The following is a 21847-nucleotide window of genomic DNA, read 5'->3' as shown; positions in this document are numbered from 1 at the left end:
CATGGCGGCTTCACGAAATTATCCAGAAGCACACTTTGTCTCGACACAGATTTCTGCCCAACATCCCTTACCAAACAGCGAAGCTAGAGCTGTTGGGCACACGTATTTCAATTACGGCAGTCCTTTATCATAAAAGCGACTTCGCATATACACACAACTAAATGCCTCGCCTTACAAATCATTAATATATGTACGGTAAGCATGATCACCAGCCACTTTCATTATATGAACAAAATACAGGAATGCTTTTTTGACGCCTGAAGAAGTCATGCAGAAAAAGCAAGTCTCTGCCGGCCGGAACATGATTCTCTCTCTCTCTCTCTCTGCCTCTCTATTTGCGCCTTCCCATCTGGAACGCACCTTGAGACGAGCCTTGCACACCGCAGTTTGGGGGTGGCTTTTGTTCTAGTTTGAAGTGTTTTTTCCCAGCTCCCAGGCAATGGGAACGATTGGAACGTGGTCGAGAAATTGACATTTGCATCAGCTGAACTCTTGGGCGCCTGCCAGTTCAGAGGTAAAAGAAACAGAGCTTTCCGCAAATTAACTGCAGACCGGTCTTTGATCCGAAGGCATGGCCCGCTGATCTTCAACACACTATGGAGAATATGCCGCTGTCGAATCATGTATCCCACTCCGTGAGAGGGAAAAAAAAAAAGTGCAGGAATCTCGGCTGTCGCTCGTATCGGTTTTATTTCTGTTGACAAGAATGCGAGTCAAGGCACACCGGCTGCAGAGAATTACTGCATGAAAGGATTGCCACAATATGCCGACTAAAGGAAAGTGAGATTCAGCTGCTTAATAACGGTAAAAGTTGCTCCATTCTGCTGAACACTTGCCACGCGGATGAAGCTGAGCAGGTCTCTGTGTAAGGAGGAAAGGCAGTCTCTCCCTTGTCGCTAAAGTAAAAAGTTATTTGCCCACAGGTCTGTACATGTATAACGGACCAATTGAGTGTGTCTGCTTTTAGTGAACACTATGATACAGTAAGTTGGTAGCAGAGAATCAGAAGGATTCAATGCATACCTTCAATACCTTTAGACAGTCATAAGAGAGTATCATGTCTGTAAAAGTTGCCTTGACATTGCATAGTCCAACCAGGGTGCAGCCCCCTGGTCACCTTGCTTACTTCCTTTGGTAACCATTTGCTATCAGAACGTCTAGTATGCTGCTGCAACGACCAACCCATTCTGAACATGAACTTGATCGAAACATGGACGGCTTCCGCGCCAAGCACACAAACTCATTCTTCGTGACCTCCGAAGACTTGCAGGCAGCGTAGTCGTCATCAACATCATGAACATGACCGCCATGGTGGACACCAGTAATAAAATTAGACTTTTGCAATACAGTTGCATGGGTCTCTCGCTGCCCGAAGCACATGGGAGGGAGTGAAACACAAGAAATTCTCCGGGCCACGGAACCGCAGTTGCCCATCATACAATATGCGCGCCGGATAGATTGAGTCACGAAACGAAAAAACAACAGATCCACGAAACTACATGACTAGATACAACAAAGAGTCCTCCGAAAGAATCTCAATGCACAATATCAACTCGCGAATACCTTGCAGATGCGTCATGTTTGAAACTTGCCTATCGTAGCAATCCTACCTCGTCAAAGCCGTTGAACAAGATCCTCTTTTTCCTGGGGGGGCTGGGGGGTGCTGCTGCTCTGATAGAGAGGGGGGACCCTTTTTGACGTGAGAAAGGACAGGGTCTTTTGCGGCGTCCCAGTCTACAGAGTACATAGTACGAACTAGGTCCCATCGTGGGAATCGAGAGTTGGGAGGAATTGGGAGGAAACCAAGAAGCAGGACAAGGACCGGGACTCCCGGCGCGCGCGCGCGCGAGCAGCAGAAGAATGCATTACCCACACCTCTCAGCCGATGCCCCTGCTCATTCGCCAAGGGTCAGGGACCCCCCCAAGTCGGAGTGGGTGGAGGAGGTCCCGGAATGGGATCACGACACCCCCATGAAGGAGAAGGACACTTGGGAAGAAAAAAATCCTTGACCAGTCTTTTGCTGCACTTTTTTCTTTCTTTCCTTCGCTTGGGCAAGGGAACCTGGCACCACGTAAGCGCGGGGAACAATCCCAGCGACCCATGAGGTGAATCCTCCTGAACCTTGCATGGTCATCTCTCTGCTGCTTTCAGAGGACTTGCGATCCTCTGCTATGCCCAAACTGACGGGTCTCTCCGTGACCGATAATGCGGGTAGTAAGTACTTGTTGGTGTATGTGAGTACAGAACAGAATGAATAGTACCGTAGCAGCAGCAGCAGCAGCTACTCAATGCAAGGCGCGGCGGTAGCCCATAGTCACCCACCCCTATTCTTTCTTGTTTTCTGCTCTCATTAGTCCTCCCACCTCTGTCCCAATCCTCATCCCCCCCCTGCTCTCGCTTACCTTCAGAGCCGACCCTGTTCACATCCGGCGGCGCGAGATGCAGCACGCGTGGGAGGGAGGGCGAGAGAGAGAGAGAGGGCAGGAAGGCAGAGGTGGTAGTGTAGACGTAGTCGTACATACAGCAAGACGTATGGCGTTCTTGCGTCTTTCCCACCCCTTAACCGGTCTGGTCCAAGACGGCCTTTGTTTCCAGTGGCGTTCCATTTACTCTTCGATGCGACCTCGCGCGGCCGCCTAGCAAGACTTAAACAGCTACATACACACATATACACACACACACTTACACATGGAGTACAATTATACGTACGAGCTACACCCTCACGCATACACACACCGGTCTGAATATACGGAGGCCATTACCTAGTTCTGTCTAGACTCCCCATTGTTTTCCCATCAGAGGAACTTTGGGGACTTCTAATGTCCTTCGTTGACACAAGTAGGGAAAACGTTATTGTGTAGAGACCAAAGTACAGAGTACTATCACCGGGTCCTTTCTGGCGCTCTCCCTTTGCATACCCGATTCAGCGTTGAGTGGTTGGCTCGTCGTCGAGGGTAATGGGGGGTTGGCACACCCCAGATACGCGACGCGTTATGGCGTGAGTATGTACGAGTTACCACCGGCGGGCCAAAAGTAGACGTGAGATAATGGATTCACTGTGTATTCTATCTATCCCCCCCTACTACATAGTACTGTGTGTCCTTTTCACCCGTCGTCGCATGACGCGCTGCGTTTCTTCCCATCCCCGAGAGCCAATACGTTTGGGATAGACATCAAATCACGTTACATTCGGTATCACTCGTTCCTTGCATCAAGCGAAAGCCACCCCATAATCCACACATAGGAGGGCCACGCACTCTCTTCGCATTCTGAGGTCAGAGAGTAGCAGCCGAGGACTCTTTCTCCCTGAAGGGCTACATTTGGTTGTTTCTTCCATTCCATTACCATGAATAGTAATGGATGGGTCTTTTTTAAGCAAAACCTGTTCTTGGGGGGAGAGTTCTTAATTGATGCTTATTGATGCTTATGTATAGTGCGGCAGTGATGCATATCTTATTGCATGAGTATAGAGCTGGCCCTGTCCTGGAATTCCCATATGACAGCCTTGCACAACAACGTCTGTGCAAATAAACACACTAATAACTTTGCTTGATGGCTGGCTGGCTGGCTGCTGCTGCTGCTGCTGCTGCTAGCAACAAACAATCGCAGCATCCGCAATCAGGGCTGCTGACAGCTAGTGTAGCGTACTGTCGATGGCTCCCTCCCCTTGAGGGAGGCCCTTGTGAATTGAATCATTTCGAACCATGGGTCCGGGCTTATCCGCATAGCAAAGACTGGAGATTGGCGCAAAGGCCGTGCAGAACCTCATCAGGGGTGTGCAGCTCAAGGGGGGGTGGTTGAGAGGGAGGGCCCGTAGGGAACAAAACCACAAAGCAAGAATTCCTTGTTCATAGCATGATTTTGCGTAGATGAACCATGACGATGTCCACAATTTCTCAAGGCACGGGCGTCGTCTTCAGTGTTCTGGCCCTCTGTAGTCTATCACTGGGTAAGTGGGCTTAATTTTGATGTTTGGAGCAGGGGAAACAGAAAAGGGAAAGTGATAGTCATTCATTCTGAGGGTATCCATCTGGATCTCTCTCTTATTGTCAGTGTTTTGTGAACTCGTATCTCTCTTTGGAAATAGAAATCAAGGTAGAAACCCAGTCAAATGATGCTGCAGTATGGCTCGAGCTTTCATCCTTCTCATTCACGGGAAAACGATATAATCGGGCAGAAAGTTGAGCCGGCATATGTGCTCTATCGAAAGATGAAACGAGCTATCGGGAGAAAATTGTCAAAAGATCAGCGCCGCAGCATTACGACTTGTCTTGTCAGCTGTGATCGAGAATGCCATCGGCCGCCTTGCAACCGTGCTCTGAACTGATATGACCGGGGAAGCCGGAACCATGTCCAGTTTGCCTAGGCAGCTGGGCAGGCATTCAATCGATAGCGGCATCCTGTGAAAAGAAAATCTTGGCTGCCCGTCTTTGGTGACTCGGCTCGGTCAGACCGAACCCGAGAGGCAGGATCGTGATGGATTACGGAAGGCTGAGAGAGATCTGAGTAAAGGTAAAAGATACCTATAGCACGTCAGAGCGAATGCAAATGAGCAATCACGATATGATTGTTCGAATTGTCAAAGTGAATTGAGAAAGGTATGGTTAACATATAATTGTACTAGTTGTCAGTTATGCTTGATGTATGATAGCATAACTTAGCATACAGCAGATATCCAACTTGAACGTCCTATCAAGGGGATTACATTAATCTTAGAGACATGAGATAGCCAGGCTATGTGAGTACTTGTGAGAAATGAGAAGGAGTCTGAGTTATATCTACAGGTGAGTGACATGCTGCCGGTGGCTTCTTCTTTTACAGGCTTATTCAAGGGAAGCTGTCGATTTCATTCGTATCGTGCAACTTATTGGATCAACTTTGCATGTGTATTCACACGTAAATATCGAAAGGCTGCTGAAGAGATACACCGTTGGGAGCATTGCCACTGTTGACTTGGTCACCAAAGAGTTCATTATAGGAAGAGAAATGTCTGTAGTTGTCACATCCGCGTGCACAACACTCAAGCCACATAAGATAAAGGGACATCTAAACATGCTTGTTGGGGATAACTCGTGTGCGGTCATCTCTGGCTTTGTGAAGTAATGCAGACCAAACTCGTTCACCTCGAATTCGCTGTCTATTAACTTCCCTCTTTCTCATGATTAGGACAACGGAATACTGTATGATGCTAAGCTAGGAAAATCTATCAGCTCGACCATTCTTTCAGGCCAACGAAAACGAAACTTTGATGAGGCGGTCGCGAATCGTTGCAAGTCGTGTCCATGTCACGCAAGAAGCTTGAAACTCGAGACCAGATCTTCTTCAGTGCTTGGTGAACATGGTCCGAATGGCGAGGCAATCAGTTCTCAATGCTGATGGTAACCACGAGCCATGAATGTGATGAACCCCATCAATGACTGTCATCAGACACACAGTTTCTGAACTCTGAGTGCCTCTTAATACACGAAAACGTCCCAGCTTTGATGAATAATGCAAAGGCTTTGAGAACCAACTAGTTTCGCTTCAGACTTGGAGGGTAAATCGCGATTTTCCATCTTAAAGTGATCCTGTACCTTACTGCCACACGGCGAAACTCAACAGCGATGACAACAACTTCGAGGCCCACCACCACAACAATTCCTCTGGGCCGCCGTATTCTGACATGTCACCTGTACGGTGGGCACATCCATGTATTGGACCACACGAGGTTGCGGGACTAGTATAGGTGCCGCTGCGCCCGTACACGTTGTCGTTGCTGCAACCGGCGCAGAGGCAGTCGCTGCCGCAGCAGCAGTAGCCACCGCTACAGGTTGCGGTTGTTGTGGCACTGCCGCCGTCGCTACCGTGACATGCCCATCAGTCTGATGAGCTTGTACCGGCTGCAGCGGTGGCTGCTGCTGCTGCTGCTGCTGCTGTTGATAACCTCGGGGAAATCCAAAGCCGTGCTCCCAGGCCATGTTGGTGAAACTGCCGTCGGGCGCCGGGCCAGGACCCGATCTCTGCCAGCTAAAGGCGCCGTAAGGTGATTGGAGATAGGCCCATGGCGGCGGAGCCGCGCGGACACGATGATGGTGATGGCACCGGCGGCGACGTTGACGTGGTGCCATTATTACGCTTTTGGCTTGCTCTGAGTTAAATTGGCTCAAGTCGGTGGGATTCAAGCTGATTCTATCAGATATGGCTGTTGTGCATCATTTACGACGGGATGCTGAAATGTGAGAGTCACGATGACTATAGTTGAGAAAGTGACGGACTTTTTTTCTGGTCAACTTGGTAATAATATTCAGAAAAGAGATTATTGTCATCTTGTTGATTCGAGGATTTAGAGAGAGGACCTGGGACTTTCCATCGGAATCCCTATCACGTCGGAAAAACATAGTGGATGAGTCAGTAGTCAGTGATTTGGTTTGTTTTTATTTGCTTTGAGCAAACACATGAATACATTTGAAAGTTTGTGCTTTATAATTCGCGAAATTCTCTAAAAACATTCCTAACGAGTGTTGTACCCTCATTGTCAACGAGATTCCGATCCAGCACTCAAGGGCAAAGACGCTCATCCAAAAGGGGGGAGAACATAAATCCGAGCTGCGAGGTTCCTCAGTATGTACATAGTAGCTGTTCTCAGTAAGTATCTCATCCACACATCAAGAAAATGATATTCCGAGCTTGGTCAGTACCCGAGACAGCAGCGGGAAGATGCATTACAAGCAGCAGTTGCGAATACGAGGAACAACATTCGTGCCCAAGTTACCTTGGCTTCAGTTATCAGGTCTCATCCAATGTCGGAAGTTGCATTCTTTTTGGCAATGAAAAGTCTTGTGTAACCGCGTATGTGTACTATATGTGCGCAATGTTTGTACTGGGGGCAAGTACACGCGACCCTGCCTCCCCTTCGGAAGATTGCAGTACCCTTCACCTGATCAACGTCTGACTGGTTATGAAGTACAAACAATTTGCTGACGTTAGTGAAGCGGAAGCAACATTTCCTTTACGCTGGTACTATAGCAAAACATAGGTGAGACCTCGCAAGAAAGTTGTATAAACGTAATGTTGTCTCAAGAAAATGACGAGATCGTACAGTAATTCTGAGCCACATGCTCTTCAGTATACACAAATCTCTCGTCACGACGCTCGCTCCCCTTTACATGTCCAGTTCCGTAATGCCTCGCCTTATACATGCCATGGTATCTCTGTTACAAATCCACCCAAATTTTCTATATCGCTCCAATATGCAAAAATCCGTAACCTCCAATTGCCCAAGAAACTCCTCAGAATCACCTCCTATCGTCACTAATAGTCTCCATGTCTCGTTCCCGGTCTCGGTGGGATGAACGGTGATGATGACGACTATGATCGTCGTATTCAATTGCCCGGGGTTTGTCGTCTTCATCATCACGTCTGTGACGACGAGAGTGCTCACGGTCATCATCCCGATCTTTATCTTGAATGTCGTCATCATCTCTGTCACGACGGTGCCTGTGACGCTTTCTGTGCTCGTCCGCATCACGATCCCGATCACGATCAGAATCGCGGTCGCCGTGTTCGCGCTCGTACTCTTTCCGACGCATCTCTGCTCCCCGGTTAGCACAAGCTTAGCTACATCTACCCGGAATTGTTGACTCACCTCGCAACTGAGCAGTGGCAGTGGCATATGCCTGGATTTCCTCCTTGCTCAACACACGAAGTACAATGACAAAGTCGTCTCGCACTTCAAAGCGCTCCTTTCCAATGGTGAGAGCCTCGGGGTTGACCATTCGACGGTTGATCTTGGTCCACCGAGCTCCTGCTGGTACATCTTTCTTGGTCTTATCGTCTTTATGAGGTGCGACGCCCTCGCGGATTGGGTTCGCGTCCTCGGGGAATTGGGACGTGGGTTGCTTCAAAATACCCTTGATGGGCTTTGAGTCCGCCTTGTCCCGTGGGGGAGACACGACGCGGACTGACTTCTGCTCAGCATCTACCAATGCCAGCTCTCGACCGCGAGACTCATCCCGAGCACGGTCAAGATTGGCTCGATCGCGGTCGCGATCACGAGGTTCTCGCTCTCGTTCCCGCTCGCGATCTCGACCCAGATCAGCGGCAATGACGTCTGGTTCTGTTCGTTCTTTTGCAACTGGCTTGTCTTTCTCCTTTGACTTTCCCGGGTCAATGGCAGCTAGTTCGGCTTTGAGATCCATTAGACCCTTGGTATCTGTAGGGTCGAATGCAGCAGAACTACGCTGTCGACGCTTAGCAGCGGCAGCGGCATCATCCGAGTGCGGATAATCCTCTCTTTTGCTGCCAGATGTACTTGCTTCTTGATCACGTCTACTGCGGTCCTTTTCGCGCTCCTTTTCTTTTCGATCTCTCTCGCGCTGGCGCTCACGCTCACGAGATGAAGAATCATCCCGACGTTCATGGCGTTCCTTCCTTTCATCCGCGTACAGGGCATCCTCACGGGGCGAACTTCTCCTCTCGATATCGACATCTCGAGGTTTGTATCGATCCGTGTGGCGAGAGTCAACAGCTTCAGTGTTGGCAAGTTCCGAGTCCATGCGCCGTCTTGGAGATACCCTGCCATCCTTGTCATCCTTTTCCTTCTCTTTGCCAGCGTTGCCCAGACCAATAGCGGCTGCTGCAACACTCAGACCGGCGGCGACCTTGTCGCGCATCTTTTCTCCCTTGCCATCCTTGCGATCTCGACTTTCTTCGATACGTTGCCGGTCACCAATGACAGATGATCTTCGCTCATGCCGCCCGCGAGACTTGTCCAAGCTCTCATCTGATCGGCGCTTGGGCTCTCGAGAATCATAGTCTCGGTGAGGACGGTATTCCTCCAGATCTCGCCGGTCAACTCGCTCTGTTTCAGTTGGGCGCCGTGACTCGGTAGGCTCGATGAGATCAGACCGAATGCCAAAGCCACGTGAGCTGACCGCCTCATCACGGAATGCCTCGTCCCGGTCGCGTTCTCGATCACGTTCCCGTTCCCGTTCCCGTTCACGATCCCGACGCTCATGATGAAGGTTATCATCGCGTGCTCGGAAAGACAAGTCATCCATCCTAGGGGAAGGATCTTGATATAATGAAACGGGTCTTGGCCGTGATGTTCTTCTATCATTCGCCGGACTAGAAGGACGTTCGAGCAGACCTGATCTTCGAGGATCAACTAGGGGAGAGGCCGGTGCAGCTGGCAAATTGGGAATTGGGGCAGCTCCACGTTCATAAATACCAGCTGCAGCGTTTCGATTGTACCGATCGAGTGCTCCAGATGTTGGTGGTGGCCTTCGCTCGGCCGGGCGAGCGCTGTAGTCGTGGGACACAACATTGACCGATGGCCGATAGTAGTTGTTCCCACGATCGATGCTGTCACGTCTTCCATTACGGCTCCGTGGCCGTTCATGGTCCAAATCATATCTTGCCAAATCACTTGGTTTCGTGTATTCGTAGTCGTCCATAGCGTAGTCGGCAGAGCTGCCTCTGGGCAGATTTGAGTATGTGGGAGCTCTATTGTGAGTTCGGACAGGAGCCCGGAGTCGATCATCAACAGCGCCTATGCGCTCCCTCATGCGGTGCAAACTCTCATGATCATAGCCGGTACTGTTGTGGCGCTGGTGGCTTCGCGAACGTATAGACGATGCCGGCTGAGAGTAATAGGTTTCTTCGCTAGAACGATAAGGGTCTCTACCAGGGCTTTCGGGCCGCCGCGGCACAACGGACGAGGCATGCGAAGACGGATTGTGTGGGCGACTATGGTTGGTGGTTACAATAATTGGCTTCACGGAGCCCGTGGTAAAAGTTGATGATCGATGACGGCTGCGGCTGGGATCGCGGCTCGTTGTGCTTTGCACGGTTGGTTCCTTGGTGACATTGTATGTAGTGATTGTCGTTGTCGCGGGGCGGTGGTGCGAGTGCTCACCAGTGCGCCGGAGCGCAGTGGTATCGTACCGACCGGTCGGGACGGCGTGAATATCTCCGCTGTAATTGTACCCAAGGTTCGTGGGCACGGACGAGCGCGCGTGATGAAAGGTGGGAGACCGCCGCCCTGACGATGCATGTCGATACCGTGGATCCGCCATTGAATGGTTGAAGATGTACGGCGATTGATTGAGAGTCGCCACGACTTCTCCTTTCATTGGAAGTACTTGGGAGGAGAAGAGAAATTTTTGACGAGTTTGGTGAGGGGTTCGGGCTCGCAGTGGGAGGAATAACAAGCTATATCTGTCTGATGACCAGATAGGTTGCCCAAGAGCGGGACACAGGCTTGAAACCGTGTGTTGGCAAGGGACCGCACGCTCCGCAGCCAAGTCTGAGCTCAAGAACTGATAGGTTGTATGTCTGATGCGTGTAAGATGTAGAACAAGTTGTTTGGGGGCGAAAACCAGGCAGAGTCGATGATCAAGTCATTGGGAGCTACAGCCTCGTATTGTTTTGTCTCTCTTTCCTGTAATAGTATGACAGGCGCAAGATGGTCGCAGGTAATGCGATGAGATGCTCAGCTTAGTAGTGGTCGAGTGCCGTGACCCGTTGGACTTAGTTGGGTCCCTTCAAGGCGGGCGGAATCGAATGGCTGCCCTAGTGGTCTGACTATCGAGTTTCCAGAAGATTGCCGAATCGATTAGGAACCCAATGAAGCGATAGCAAGGGCGTAGGGGTCCAATTCTTGTCTGTCGTGGGGTAAAAGTGCCCGTAGGCGCACACGCATAGACAACAGACTGCAGTTGGGCTGCAGGATGGTCGATTTGTAAGGTATGCGAAGCAGGTATTGTATCCCGTGGGCAGGTAATAAGTCGAATGCACCAATGATTACCTGGTTGCTAACGGGACAGGGTAGCCAAGACTCGCTTCGAGGTTGGAGCTCGAGGATGCTGAGGGTGGATCCAGAGTCGCCGCTTGGATCTGTTCCTGTTGGTTTGCGCTGCTGGCAAAACTAATGTAGGTCTCAGAGTAGGGGCAAAGGCCTTTGTGTGCTCGAATGACCTGATGATGATGATATTCAATATAAGAAAAAAACGGGACACCGGTAGGCGAATTAGCAATGGGGTGTAGTGCTGCGTCCGTCCGTCCGTCTCTGGCTGGTGGTGATTTGCCCCCCCTTCTAAGCGTGCCGGCCTAAGGCAAGTAGCCAACAGTCCCGATTGGAACAACAAAGTGTGAGCCTGAACCAAGAGGTTTTTGAGTTCTTCTCGAATTAGGCGATTTGCCGACGGGGTCGGTTTGCTGCGTTGCCCGAACTGCTGTGAGAAATGTTTGCGGACAATGGAGAACAGCGTACCCGACTATATGTATATAGATGGGGCTGGCAGGAAAAGTCAGGGCTTGATGACACTTGGTAAAACAGGCGAACCAAGATATTTCTGTGATTGCTCGGCAGCCAGCTGGACTTTTTTTTTTTTTTTTTCCCTAAGTTTTCTTATTGTAATCCAAGACAAATAATAAGCAAGAAAAAGAACGGTTCTCGCTAGTTAAGCTTTTGGTAGGGTCGAATGTATCAAAAGAATAACCAGGTCTCAGTGCTGGCAGCAAAAGTGCGTGGGTGGATGGATGGATGGATAATGCAAAAGCAGATCGAGCCGGGCAGATCTGAGCAGGGCCAGCAAGTTTATCTCGTGCTCGATTCGTCCCTCCGTCCCTACGTATGTATGGACGGACAGATGTATGTGTGCATATATGTAGGGTGAATGCGCAGAAAAAGCTTTTCTTCGTATCGAGTGGGGGTTTGGAGTGGAGGGGTGAAGGAGCAGGAGATGACAAAGAAGAAAGAGGAGGAGAATGAAGACTAGACTCAATCTGTCCTTGTCCTTGTACACTTCAAGAGAGAGAGAAAAGCCTAAGTATCGAATTTCGCGTTTATGGATATGGCCAAGCAAGCAAATGTGCTTCTACGTACGAATACCTTGATAAAGCAAGCGTCTTTTGCAAACGTCCAGGTTCGTGGTTTTACAGGGGTTTGGGGCGAACGATTTGATGTCAACGGTGGCACAGAGACAGGGTAACCCAACCAAGCCTTTGGGAATGCTAGGACGGGTGACGGGGTTGCGCTGGGGGTGCTCAAGTGCTTTGGGGGGGGACTACACTAGGGCGCACTGGCGGCATGTTGCTAAGAGGTACGAAGCGTAGCTTGAGCTAAGCTAATAAGCGTCTAAGAAGCTGGGCGATGACGTTTCTCTGAACGGAGGGGGGAATCCCACCAAAGAAACATGTGGTGGACTACGTCAGTTTGTTGCACTTTCGGGCCAGGGGGATCGGCGGTTCTCTGTCTACCTTTTTGGGCGTACTACTGGTAGTGTAGGTGGTCGTAGGAGCAGAGATTACAGGTCCCTCTCATTCTAGCCAGAAAACTACTTGTGACTGGCAGCATGTCGAATTGGGATAGTGAAGGGACCTGCAAGGAGGGGAGCTCAAATTCTTTTCGTCCTTCAAAAGTTGGACTTTTGGGTTGGACTGGCGACACGCGACATTTCAGGCACTAAGGTAGGTAGGTAGGGTTAGAGCTTAGAGCACGAAATTACCTTTAGCGGTTGTGCATGCTTTGCATGCCTCTATTCCGAACTTTGGGACAAGATCAGCGTTGATTGCATCCGCTCAACCATCAAGCTGGTCAAAATCTATCTGCCGCGGCCAGCATTGACACACTGGGGACTGGATCGCCTGCCTGGATTCTTCCATCCCCACTACCCAATATGCATTGCGGGATGCTGGAGGTCTGACAATGGAGAGTGGAGGAGCGCGCCCGGCGAGTTCATCATCCGCAGCAGCTTGTTGCCTTGCGCGCCCATCGTTGTTCCCAACGTGCAAATGAGGCGATCATGTACAACCGCGGTCAGCAAAGATAAAGCAGCTACACGTGTTCACCCGATCGCCTTGTCTATTCCACGTCCAAGTGAAGGGACAATCGGCTCTTGTACGGAACATTGCATAAATGAGTAGCAGTATGTAAATGGAACTACATATAGCCTGTGAGATGGCATATGTACAGAGTACTGCTGGGATTATTCACCACGATGCAGATGGTCAGATCCTCCTCAGACTAATGATCAGACTATTAATAACAACACCTGGTCCGCATCCACTTGCGACTGAATGCTTGAAACAAACTGGATCTTCTCTTTACTGCGGCATTTCACGCAGCAAGACACACGATGGAGAAGAAAATAGACGGATCCTTGTGGGTTCGTTTGGTGCTCGTGCGCGTACCTGGCATTACTGAACGGATCTGTCCGCTGGCCATCTGAACTAGGTATCACCATCGTGGCCAGGATCCAGCCAAGGTGAGCATTGGCAATGTTGGGCTCCAACATGAAAGCCCAAGTGGGCGAATCACCTTGAATAGCAGCTCGTTTCATTTGCTTCCTCATACACAGTATGTCCAGGAGCCAATAGCATAACTGTTTTAGCCAGGGACCATTCTCGGATCGAGCCGTTCGTTGACACTCTCAACGTGAGACTGTCCAAGCAAGTTCCATTCACATGTAAAGGTTAGGCATATATTAAATTTCGGGCCTCTTTTCGACGGCAAGTGTCCCGGACAACGGGAAAGTCATGTCTTACTCCATTAAATGGACATTGCTTTTCTTGTTATCCACATTAGATGCAAAGTTGTAAGGCCAGAAAAATCGACATGCCATGCATAGAAGTTAAGCAGTTTGTCTCGAATTACCATATACGTAAAGTCCAACCCACTTACACGTGGGCTACCCGAGCCGTTCAACGTAACGCTATCGTGTCGTTCAGATCCCCCGAGTAGATGAACCCCACCAAATGGAGACAGCAAAAGTTCTTTTTTCGCTTCTGGAAGTTTGAACATCGACGGCCCCATTTGCGGATCCATTCTTTTCATGATCATGCAAAAAGTGACTAGTGACAAAGTCTTCCCTCTGGCCCCAGGCACTTCCAGGCTTCGGATCCCGTCAAGTTCTAGTACGAACCTCCCATAAATGCCTCAACAGTAGGCATACGAACAAGACAGCAAGAGTGGCACGTATAGCCGTGTGTGTGTATGTGTTGAGGGGGAATATGTACTGGTGCATTTCTGCCAAGCCGGTACCCAACCATGGGCCGCGGACAAGAACAGTACCCTGCTGAAAAGAAAACATCAGCCTCTCAGCCGAATCCCAGCGATGTGGTCGCAAACAAGAACCTCGCTGGGAATCGCTTCGTGGAAAAGGCCCAACCCACAAAGCAAAATGCTTTCGCCTGACCGAACGCTCTGGCCATGTTGCATTGGGCTAGGTTGGCTCGCCTATTCTCCTGCCCAACCGATGACTACCACTATGAAGAAGGGTCCATCCTGGGAAGGGCTGCCATCCGGGGAGGGGCTTTCTATCTTGTATTTCACAGTCCACAACATGACTCCCCAAAAGACGCACGTTGGCAGGTAGATCCGGATGTGTAAAAGTTCAGCTTTCCGTTAGATACGAAGTGGCGGATGTCTATCTTCCAGCTGGACATGTACGTGTTGTGTCCCTTCCCAGCACAACCGGTAACTCAATAACCAGGAAGCAAAAACGAATCAAAACTGTGAATCACAAATCTTGGTATCACGACAGACGCCCAATACGCTAAACTTTTATTTTCATTTTTTTTTCCACCAGGGCCAAAAAGCTTTATTATGGCACCAAGGCACTCTGCGATCCTGATCTGGTCTGAGGTCAGTCCGAGATCCAAGCGTCTACCAAGAGCAAGGAGCACAGATGAAAAGATGGAACTTGACGAGTGGGAATGAAGAAAAATTCAATCTCGATCCGCCGCTTTCCCGAAGCCGATGAGCGCAGACTCTCTTGGTACTGCCGAGAAAGATTTGTGGCACATCAAAACCTTTTGCCTCCTCCAGTAGATATAGCTGCAGGTATCGAGTTGGGCACAAAACTACGATTCCTCGGCATTGCAAACAAAGTTTTTTCAGATACGGTGCCGAGACGCACCAGTTATCGGGACGGCCATGATGGCTATTGTCGATTCTTGCTTTCCTGGGAAATACATGACTTTCTGGGGAGCCTTGATTGGCCCAACCAAGCTGCGGATGGACCCTCCTATCGAGCCTCATTTTTATTTCCCTGGACCTATCCCAGCACCTTGCGAACGGGGAACGGCAACCGAGGAACCTATCGCTACGAAAGAGAAACAGACTTGACAGGCTATTTTCGCCGGAACAACACCCGGCGAATGGAGTCACATACTACGCATACAATATGTGGCAGACTATCATGATCATTTCTGGCCCCGTAACGTGTCTATGCGTGACTCTAGGTTGTCTTCACCACTGTTTCCAAACCTGGCCGGGAAGACTTCCATGCCGGCATATCACCGACAGACGAACGTGTCTGTGCTGTCATATTTGATTTGGCTATACATAGGACATTTCGCTTATCCATTGCCCGTGACGAAACTCGAAAATGCCGCAGGAGAATGCTCGAGATAGAGACCAAGATGATCGCTGCAGGGGTCGCATAATATAGTCTTGTATTTTGCATATAAGCATGTCTTACATACTACAGCCCAGTATTTCTCAGCTCGAGTCCAAGCTGCTTCACTATGCAAGTCGCGAGTACAGATCGAGGCACTTTCAGGCTTCGATGCCGACCGGAATCGAGGTTGAGGCCTCGTCTCGCGGATTGTTATGACACAAGAATAGAGCTAGTTGATCTCAAATGACTATTCAATATAGCTGCCAAGGACTAGGCGTCCAAAAGCTTTTATTAGAGCTTGATCATGCCGAATGCGCCGGCCGCAAAGGCACAGTCTACATGAAATGCTGGAGAAGGATCTGCCTGATTTCTCTAAGGAGCGGCGAAATTTTTGGCTATAGTGATTTGGTAAATTGATAGATTGCACTCCCTGTGATATGGCAATGAGAACGTAGCCTACATGACGGATAACAAGACACCATCTTACAAACTAGAAGCAGATCCATATCGTCACCAACCAAGAGAAGCATGAACATCCAAAACTCCGTGACACTGTGACTGACATCTCCTGGAATGTCGGTAAACATACGTTTGGTTTATGCAAGCGAACCGAGAGGGTCCCAAAGCGGCAAGACAATAGGCTCCTTTTTGAGCACATCCCTAATCTCCCGGGTCAGGAACCGCGAGTCCACAACGGCCTGGTATGTGAACTCGTCCATCCAGGCGTCGCTCATGACGAACCAGCCCTTTTCTCCCACGTCCTCTCCCCAACTGTTCTGGACGCGCCAGCGGACGGGATGACCGGTGCGCTCATCGACATGGACGGCCGTGAGGACCATGGCGTGGGTCATGGCCGACTCGCCGACGCGCAGGCGGTCGGCCTTGTCGAGGGCGCCCGCCCCTCCGAGGATGCCGACGTTGAAGCCGAGCTCGTAGTCGACCACGTCCAGGTCCATGACGCCGCCCTGGCGGTCGCTAAACTTGCCGACATCGCAGCCGAAAAAGACGGGCAGGCCGGACCGCAGCATGTCGACCGCGGCCCCCTTGAGCGCCGCCATCTCCACGTTGATGTAGGTGACGCCGCGCCCGCCGACCACGTTGCCCAGCCGGTCGACGGACAAGAGACTCAGGGGCGCGTGCCGCGGATCGTGAACCAGCGACACCATGCCGGCAATGGTCGACGACGTGATGCGGAGCTCTGCGCGGAGCTCGGGGCTCGCAATGTCCCGGGCAAACTCGATGGGGGATATCGAAACGGTGCGCACCCGGCCCTTCTTGTCCTTGAAGGTCCAGTCAAAGGCATCGGTCGCGCTGGGTGGCGGGCCGAGCGTGAGGGTGAGGATGAGGTGGATCTGGCGCATCATCTTTTCCTTGGCCGCCGAGAGTGCCGTCGCCGTCACCGAGGGCGACTTGAGTAGCTTGCGCAATGTGACGGCATACTCACGTAGCTTTGCCACGATGATATAGTTGATGCCACGGCTATTCATTGCGTTCCAGCTATCGGGGTACTACAACAAGTAACTGATTAGATGAAATCTTTTGCCTTTCTAGAATAGAAAGGATTTGTTGCCTCATTATTGACTTTGAAGAGTCCCCATTTTGACTTCAAAATAGCATCTTCTTCCCAGTATATCAAAATATACAAAGGAAAAGGAAATTAACTCGTTTGAGACTCACAAGTGTCTGTGGCACTAACCCGTACTTGTCAACGAGGTTGTACACCATATCCCACTGGCCACCATCGCTAACGGGGTCCGCGAGAACGCGCTGCACAAGTCGGGAGTCGAGATCCTCATCGGCCAGGTCAATGACATTCTCGAGGAAATAGTTGGCCTTTTCCAGCTTGTCCCAGAAGAAGAGGTAGGCCTGTGACAACTCAAAAGAGTCGAGGTTGTACTTTCTCATCAGTGCAACACGAAACACATTGGTACTCGCAAATAGCCAGCAGCGTCCTGAAGACCGTTGGTTCGTGATCGGTCCGCCCTCGAGCGGGATCTGTTTTCAATAGGAGTCAGCCATGTTTTTGATGGTCGGAATTACTTGAGGAGAGATTTGAAATTCAGAGTCTAAGAAGCTCTCACTTTGCTTGAGGCTTTATATGGAATGTAAGAAAAGTGAACAATCAATGAAAGACTACCAACCTGGATATTAAAAACGTGCTGATCAGCAATCTTGGTCGAGCGTGACGCCAATACCTCCATCGGGTTGGCTGAACTGAGGGCCGAGAGTGCAAGCCTGTGAAATCCGTTAGCAAAAAAAAAAAAAAAAAAAATGAAGTCCTGTCATAACATTGCATGCTAGATTACAACGTATACTAACCTGTTCTTTGGGTCTCGGAGCACCCTGGACTGCCATGAACCGAGAAGCTTCACCGGCAGAGCCTCGGCGACGCGACTCAAGCGTGCGTCTTCCGTCACCTCATTGTCAACGTGAACAAACTCTTCCTCGACATCGTTGCCGTCAAGAAAGTCGCGGTCCATGGACTGAACCCGCTCCAAGACAGCTTTCTCGTGCAATACCTGCTCTGCAGTGGGCTTAGACTGAGAGGAACCCATGGTGGCGTAGCGTGCTGTAGGTATACTGGATCAGAGTGGAGCACACTTGGTGGATTAGAGTATAGGTTGTATATGAAAACTCTCGAGGGCGACTCAGTATAATCTGCCCTGCGTTTGTATATGACTACAGCAACACGAACGTTGTAAATATGAATTTACGAAGAGAATCCGCAATAGTTATAAAGGTAAAGGAAAGGTCGTTGGAAAACCATTCCGAGCGCCGATTTGTAACGCTCAGTGGTAACCAAGTATAGCAGGTAGCTTGATAACGTGATGAGGAGTGAGAAGCGGGGGATAAGCCTGAACCATGATTGGCTAAAGGGAGAAGCGACTCGGCTTCGGGATCCGTGTTCCTCATCAAACACCTTGATGGCGTAGAACGAGAAAACAGTACCTTGATGGTCACTTTCGGCCATCCATCATGTTGTTGCTTACGTGTTGCTCCAAACCATGCACGTACATACACGGGCCAGAAACGAGAATACAATACTATTCCAGCAGCTGAAATATATTCATAGCTCATCCAAAACAAATCAATTACCAGTCATTTACAAAGATGCTATCTACTCAATGACCAAACATAAAATTTTCCCGTCTCACAAGATCAACCTTGATCATCATTCCCGTCGGGAGTAGCTGACTCGTTGTATCATGTGCACGAGACTGTCCGTAGTAATGCAAAGATAATTGACTCCGTTTATAATCCAAACATCGTAAGTAGCCATTAAATTTTCGTGCCCATTTACAGGTTGGAGGCGTGGATGGTCTTGACGTCAACAACAAGCTCACGGCCACCGTCGTTGAGAACAAGCACACGGACGCTGCCACGACCAGACTCGAAAGCCTTGGACAGACGGCTCCAGAGACCAGACTGGTCGGTCACGGGGACACCAGTCTTGACATCACCAGTCTCGGTCATGGCAACAACGGTACCGTCCTGGATATCCAGGACACGGTACTGCTTGAAGATGGGACCAAGCATGGTCTGGACAACAACGCTGGGAGCGGGGTTGGAGACAAAGGAAGACTCCTCATGCAGCTGCTTGGTGAACAGATCGACACCGAGGTAGCGGTGCTGGCCAGTGGCAGCAGAGGTCGAGATACGGATGACCTGGCAAGGGCGGCCCTGCAGCATCAAGATATCACCCATGCGGATGTGGTGGCAAGGGATGGTGACGGTGTTGGGGACAGGTGCAGGCTGCGAGATGGGTCGGGAACGCTCCCGAACCTCTCTGACCTCAACACGGTCGTGGTCGTGGTGGAAAACTTTGTCGGCCATCTTGTGAAGACCGTGACGGAACGAGTGGTAGTGGCCTGGAGAGATCGATTAGCCAAATGACAAGCCAAGACAGTGATTGATCAAAACTTACCCTGTTCGTCGTAATATCCCATTCTAGACTTTTGTGCGCCTGAGTGAACGGAGCGAGGATACTCTACGGTCTCCTCAACGATCTTGGTCTCCTTGTGGTAAGAAGGACCAGGCTTGGATGCGTCGACGGTAGTCTCGACACGGATCTGCTCGTCGTAGACGGGACGAGTGTGGTGGCTGGGGGCGTCAACGGTAGAACCGGTTACGCGAACTTCCTCCTGGTAGGTAGGCTGGTATCGGCTGCGGTACTCGCGCTCGATCTGGTCAATAGCAGTGTACGAGGGACGGTGCTGGTGATCAACTTCGACGTAGGTCTCGCCAAAGCTGCTAGCAGGTCTACAACAACATGTCAGTGGGTTTGCTCAGAAGGTTTGTTCCTTTTCACACGAAATCAAGCATCATGCCCCATAACCCTTTGGTCATCGATTGGACTAAAGAGCTCGGGCTGGTGCACTGGTTGCTGGCGTATCTATGCCCGTGCCCCAGAAGTGGGAACAAAGATGTGTTCATGCGCTGGCAGATATATCCCTGTGTCCCCGTGGGGGAGGGGCCATTGAGCATGGTGATGTGCACGACTTCACTCATTTGCCATTGGAAAATTGAAATTCCCATGGCGAGAAGTGTGCAATGCATGACTGAAGTTGATTTCAAACGAGAGATGTGGCACTAACCTGTGTTCTTCGTAGTACTCGCGGTGGACACCGGGACGGCGGTAACGTTCCTCTTCACGTGTGATATGGACCTCTTCTTCGCTGTAGCGTTGCTCGCGGCGAGGAGGAAGGTTAACAGAGGCCTGCGAGGAAGAGTATTGACCTTCCCGTCCGGCTTTCTTGTCAGGGAGGTTGATCTGGACCTCCTGATGGGTCTGAGTGGTCGTCTCTACCTCAGCTGTCTTATCGTCCTTGTAAGACGAAGGGAAGATGCTGAAGGGAACGGGTACTCTGGCTTCAAAATCCAGATTGCCGACCTGATGGGCGCGAGAGTCCTCTCCTCGACAACCTTTCGCGCAATGCTACGAAAGGAAGACAAGAAGATTTCTCTTGCTCTTCTTTCTATATGCTGAAAGAAAAGAGGGGAGAGAAGCTGCGGCTGATGCGGCGCTTCTTAACCTGATCTTTCAGTTTTGAGAGGAAGAGGAAGAGAGAAGTGAGGCTTTTGGGTACAGATTGGGTCTGAGTAGCGGTCTGGCAGAAACTGGGTTTGGGACTGGAGGAGAAGAAAGAAGACGGGGGGAGGAGGCAACGGTGCTGGCTTTTCAATGGTTCAGATGTTGCGTGGCAGCCGAATGCAGGGTTTCTGTGGTCCAACGTTGTTTACACGAGGTGGAGCTTGTGTTTATCCCAGCCTGTACGCAGCTAGGACCGCGCCTAGGAGCTGCCCGAGGGCCAACCGGCAGGCCCTGGGCTGTGGATACCCAGCGGCTGGGGGAGGGGGGGAAGGGAAGGGGAGGGCAGAGACGGACGAGGTGATTCCCATGATTTCCAAGCCTGTTGGTTGCTCGCTTGACTTTAGCTGGCCTTTGTCTGGGCTGGGCTGGGGATGGGATTGATGGGATGAATGTAGTATGGATTATCCCACTCGGGGTGCTGGCGGGCCTGGGGATCATGGATGAGGCGGACCTTTGACTGGCAACAAATCAACAAACGCCTCTGGATTGGACCGATTGCAGTTCATACGTATGCAGTAGAATAAGAAGAGGCAAGGAAAGCACTAGATCACAATTGACCCAACCTCTCTTGATCCGCTTTCCTCCCCAGACAATATTCCAATGTAGGATGAACGAATAGCACTAGCTCAGCTTATGATGGACATACATACTCCGACATCTAGGATTGTCCTACTGAAGCACGATAACTTCTGCCTGTTGCCCTGAACTCTCTTTATTGACGTTTGGGCATTAAAGAGGCATTGCCTGCAATTGGCCTGTAGCAGCGCCCAGCGCGTGCAGTTTCGATCCGGGAATTCTGTGTCGAGCCTGGTCCCTCAACTAAGAGCGTACGTACGCGTGTGAAAAAAAAAAGTTAAAAACAGCAATCCAAGCTACCAAGTCTACGGAAGCCGGATCGGACGCCAGGGCGCCCAAATGCACCGTGTTGAGCCCGATGGGTATGGGGTTCACTGGAGACGATCGAGAAGCTTGGGCTGGCGCCATTTGATCCCAGCCAGCAGCTTCTTCTCTTGTCGGTCACATTGAGATGCTGCATTCGTCGTTTGATTTGTGACATGATGTCGTCCTTCGGAACAACCAATTGAGGTTTGGGATATTGCCAATTGGCCTGGGCTCATCACAATCAGATGGGCAAATGCATTTATTTGCCGAAATGGAAAGAGGCTGGGTGCTGATTATTACTCTGAGGCAACACTTGTCTGCACAGAGTATCATCAGTAGTAGCAGTGGACGTATGAATGGAGGTTGGGAAACGTGGGGCGATGGCTGGGTAGCAGCGCTGACAGTACCTAAGATAGCTTGCCTAGTACGTAGCAGATGGGATCGCCGCTTGGAACGTGCAACACAATTGGAGCATCACAGCGCAAAGCT

General features: G+C 50.5%; 4 protein-coding genes across 4 annotated transcripts; all 4 read right to left on the bottom strand.

Moving 5' to 3' along the window:
• Nucleotides 1–5575: 5575 nt before the first annotated feature.
• On the bottom strand, nucleotides 5576–6108 carry PFICI_10531 (uncharacterized protein; the record flags this gene model as incomplete). Its single annotated transcript, XM_007839112.1, has 2 exons — nucleotides 5576–5670; nucleotides 5745–6108. The coding sequence occupies 2 exons, from the start codon at nucleotides 6106–6108 to the stop codon at nucleotides 5576–5578; spliced, it is 459 nt and encodes a 152-aa protein (XP_007837303.1).
• A 1167-nt stretch (nucleotides 6109–7275) lies between these two features.
• PFICI_10530 (uncharacterized protein) lies at nucleotides 7276–10113 on the bottom strand (the record flags this gene model as incomplete). The annotated part of the gene is made up of 2 exons (XM_007839111.1): nucleotides 7276–7571; nucleotides 7626–10113. 2 exons carry the CDS (start codon nucleotides 10111–10113, stop codon nucleotides 7276–7278), a joined length of 2784 nt encoding a protein of 927 aa, XP_007837302.1.
• Nucleotides 10114–15980: 5867 nt separating this feature from the next.
• PFICI_10529 (uncharacterized protein) lies at nucleotides 15981–17939 on the bottom strand (the record flags this gene model as incomplete). Its single annotated transcript, XM_007839110.1, has 4 exons — nucleotides 15981–16892; nucleotides 17062–17379; nucleotides 17526–17619; nucleotides 17704–17939. The coding sequence occupies 4 exons, from the start codon at nucleotides 17937–17939 to the stop codon at nucleotides 15981–15983; spliced, it is 1560 nt and encodes a 519-aa protein (XP_007837301.1).
• A 742-nt stretch (nucleotides 17940–18681) lies between these two features.
• On the bottom strand, nucleotides 18682–20784 carry PFICI_10528 (uncharacterized protein; the record flags this gene model as incomplete). Its single annotated transcript, XM_007839109.1, has 4 exons — nucleotides 18682–19253; nucleotides 19310–19644; nucleotides 19980–20320; nucleotides 20671–20784. 4 exons carry the CDS (start codon nucleotides 20782–20784, stop codon nucleotides 18682–18684), a joined length of 1362 nt encoding a protein of 453 aa, XP_007837300.1.
• Between the last annotated feature and the right edge of the window lie 1063 nt (nucleotides 20785–21847).

The sequence above is a fragment of the Pestalotiopsis fici genome (assembly GCF_000516985.1).
Source record: "Pestalotiopsis fici W106-1 unplaced genomic scaffold PFICI_Scf_7, whole genome shotgun sequence".
In the NCBI taxonomy this organism is placed as follows: domain Eukaryota; kingdom Fungi; phylum Ascomycota; class Sordariomycetes; order Amphisphaeriales; family Sporocadaceae; genus Pestalotiopsis; species Pestalotiopsis fici.
Note: the sequence above shows the minus strand (reverse complement) of the source record. Positions and strands in the feature narration are given on the sequence as shown.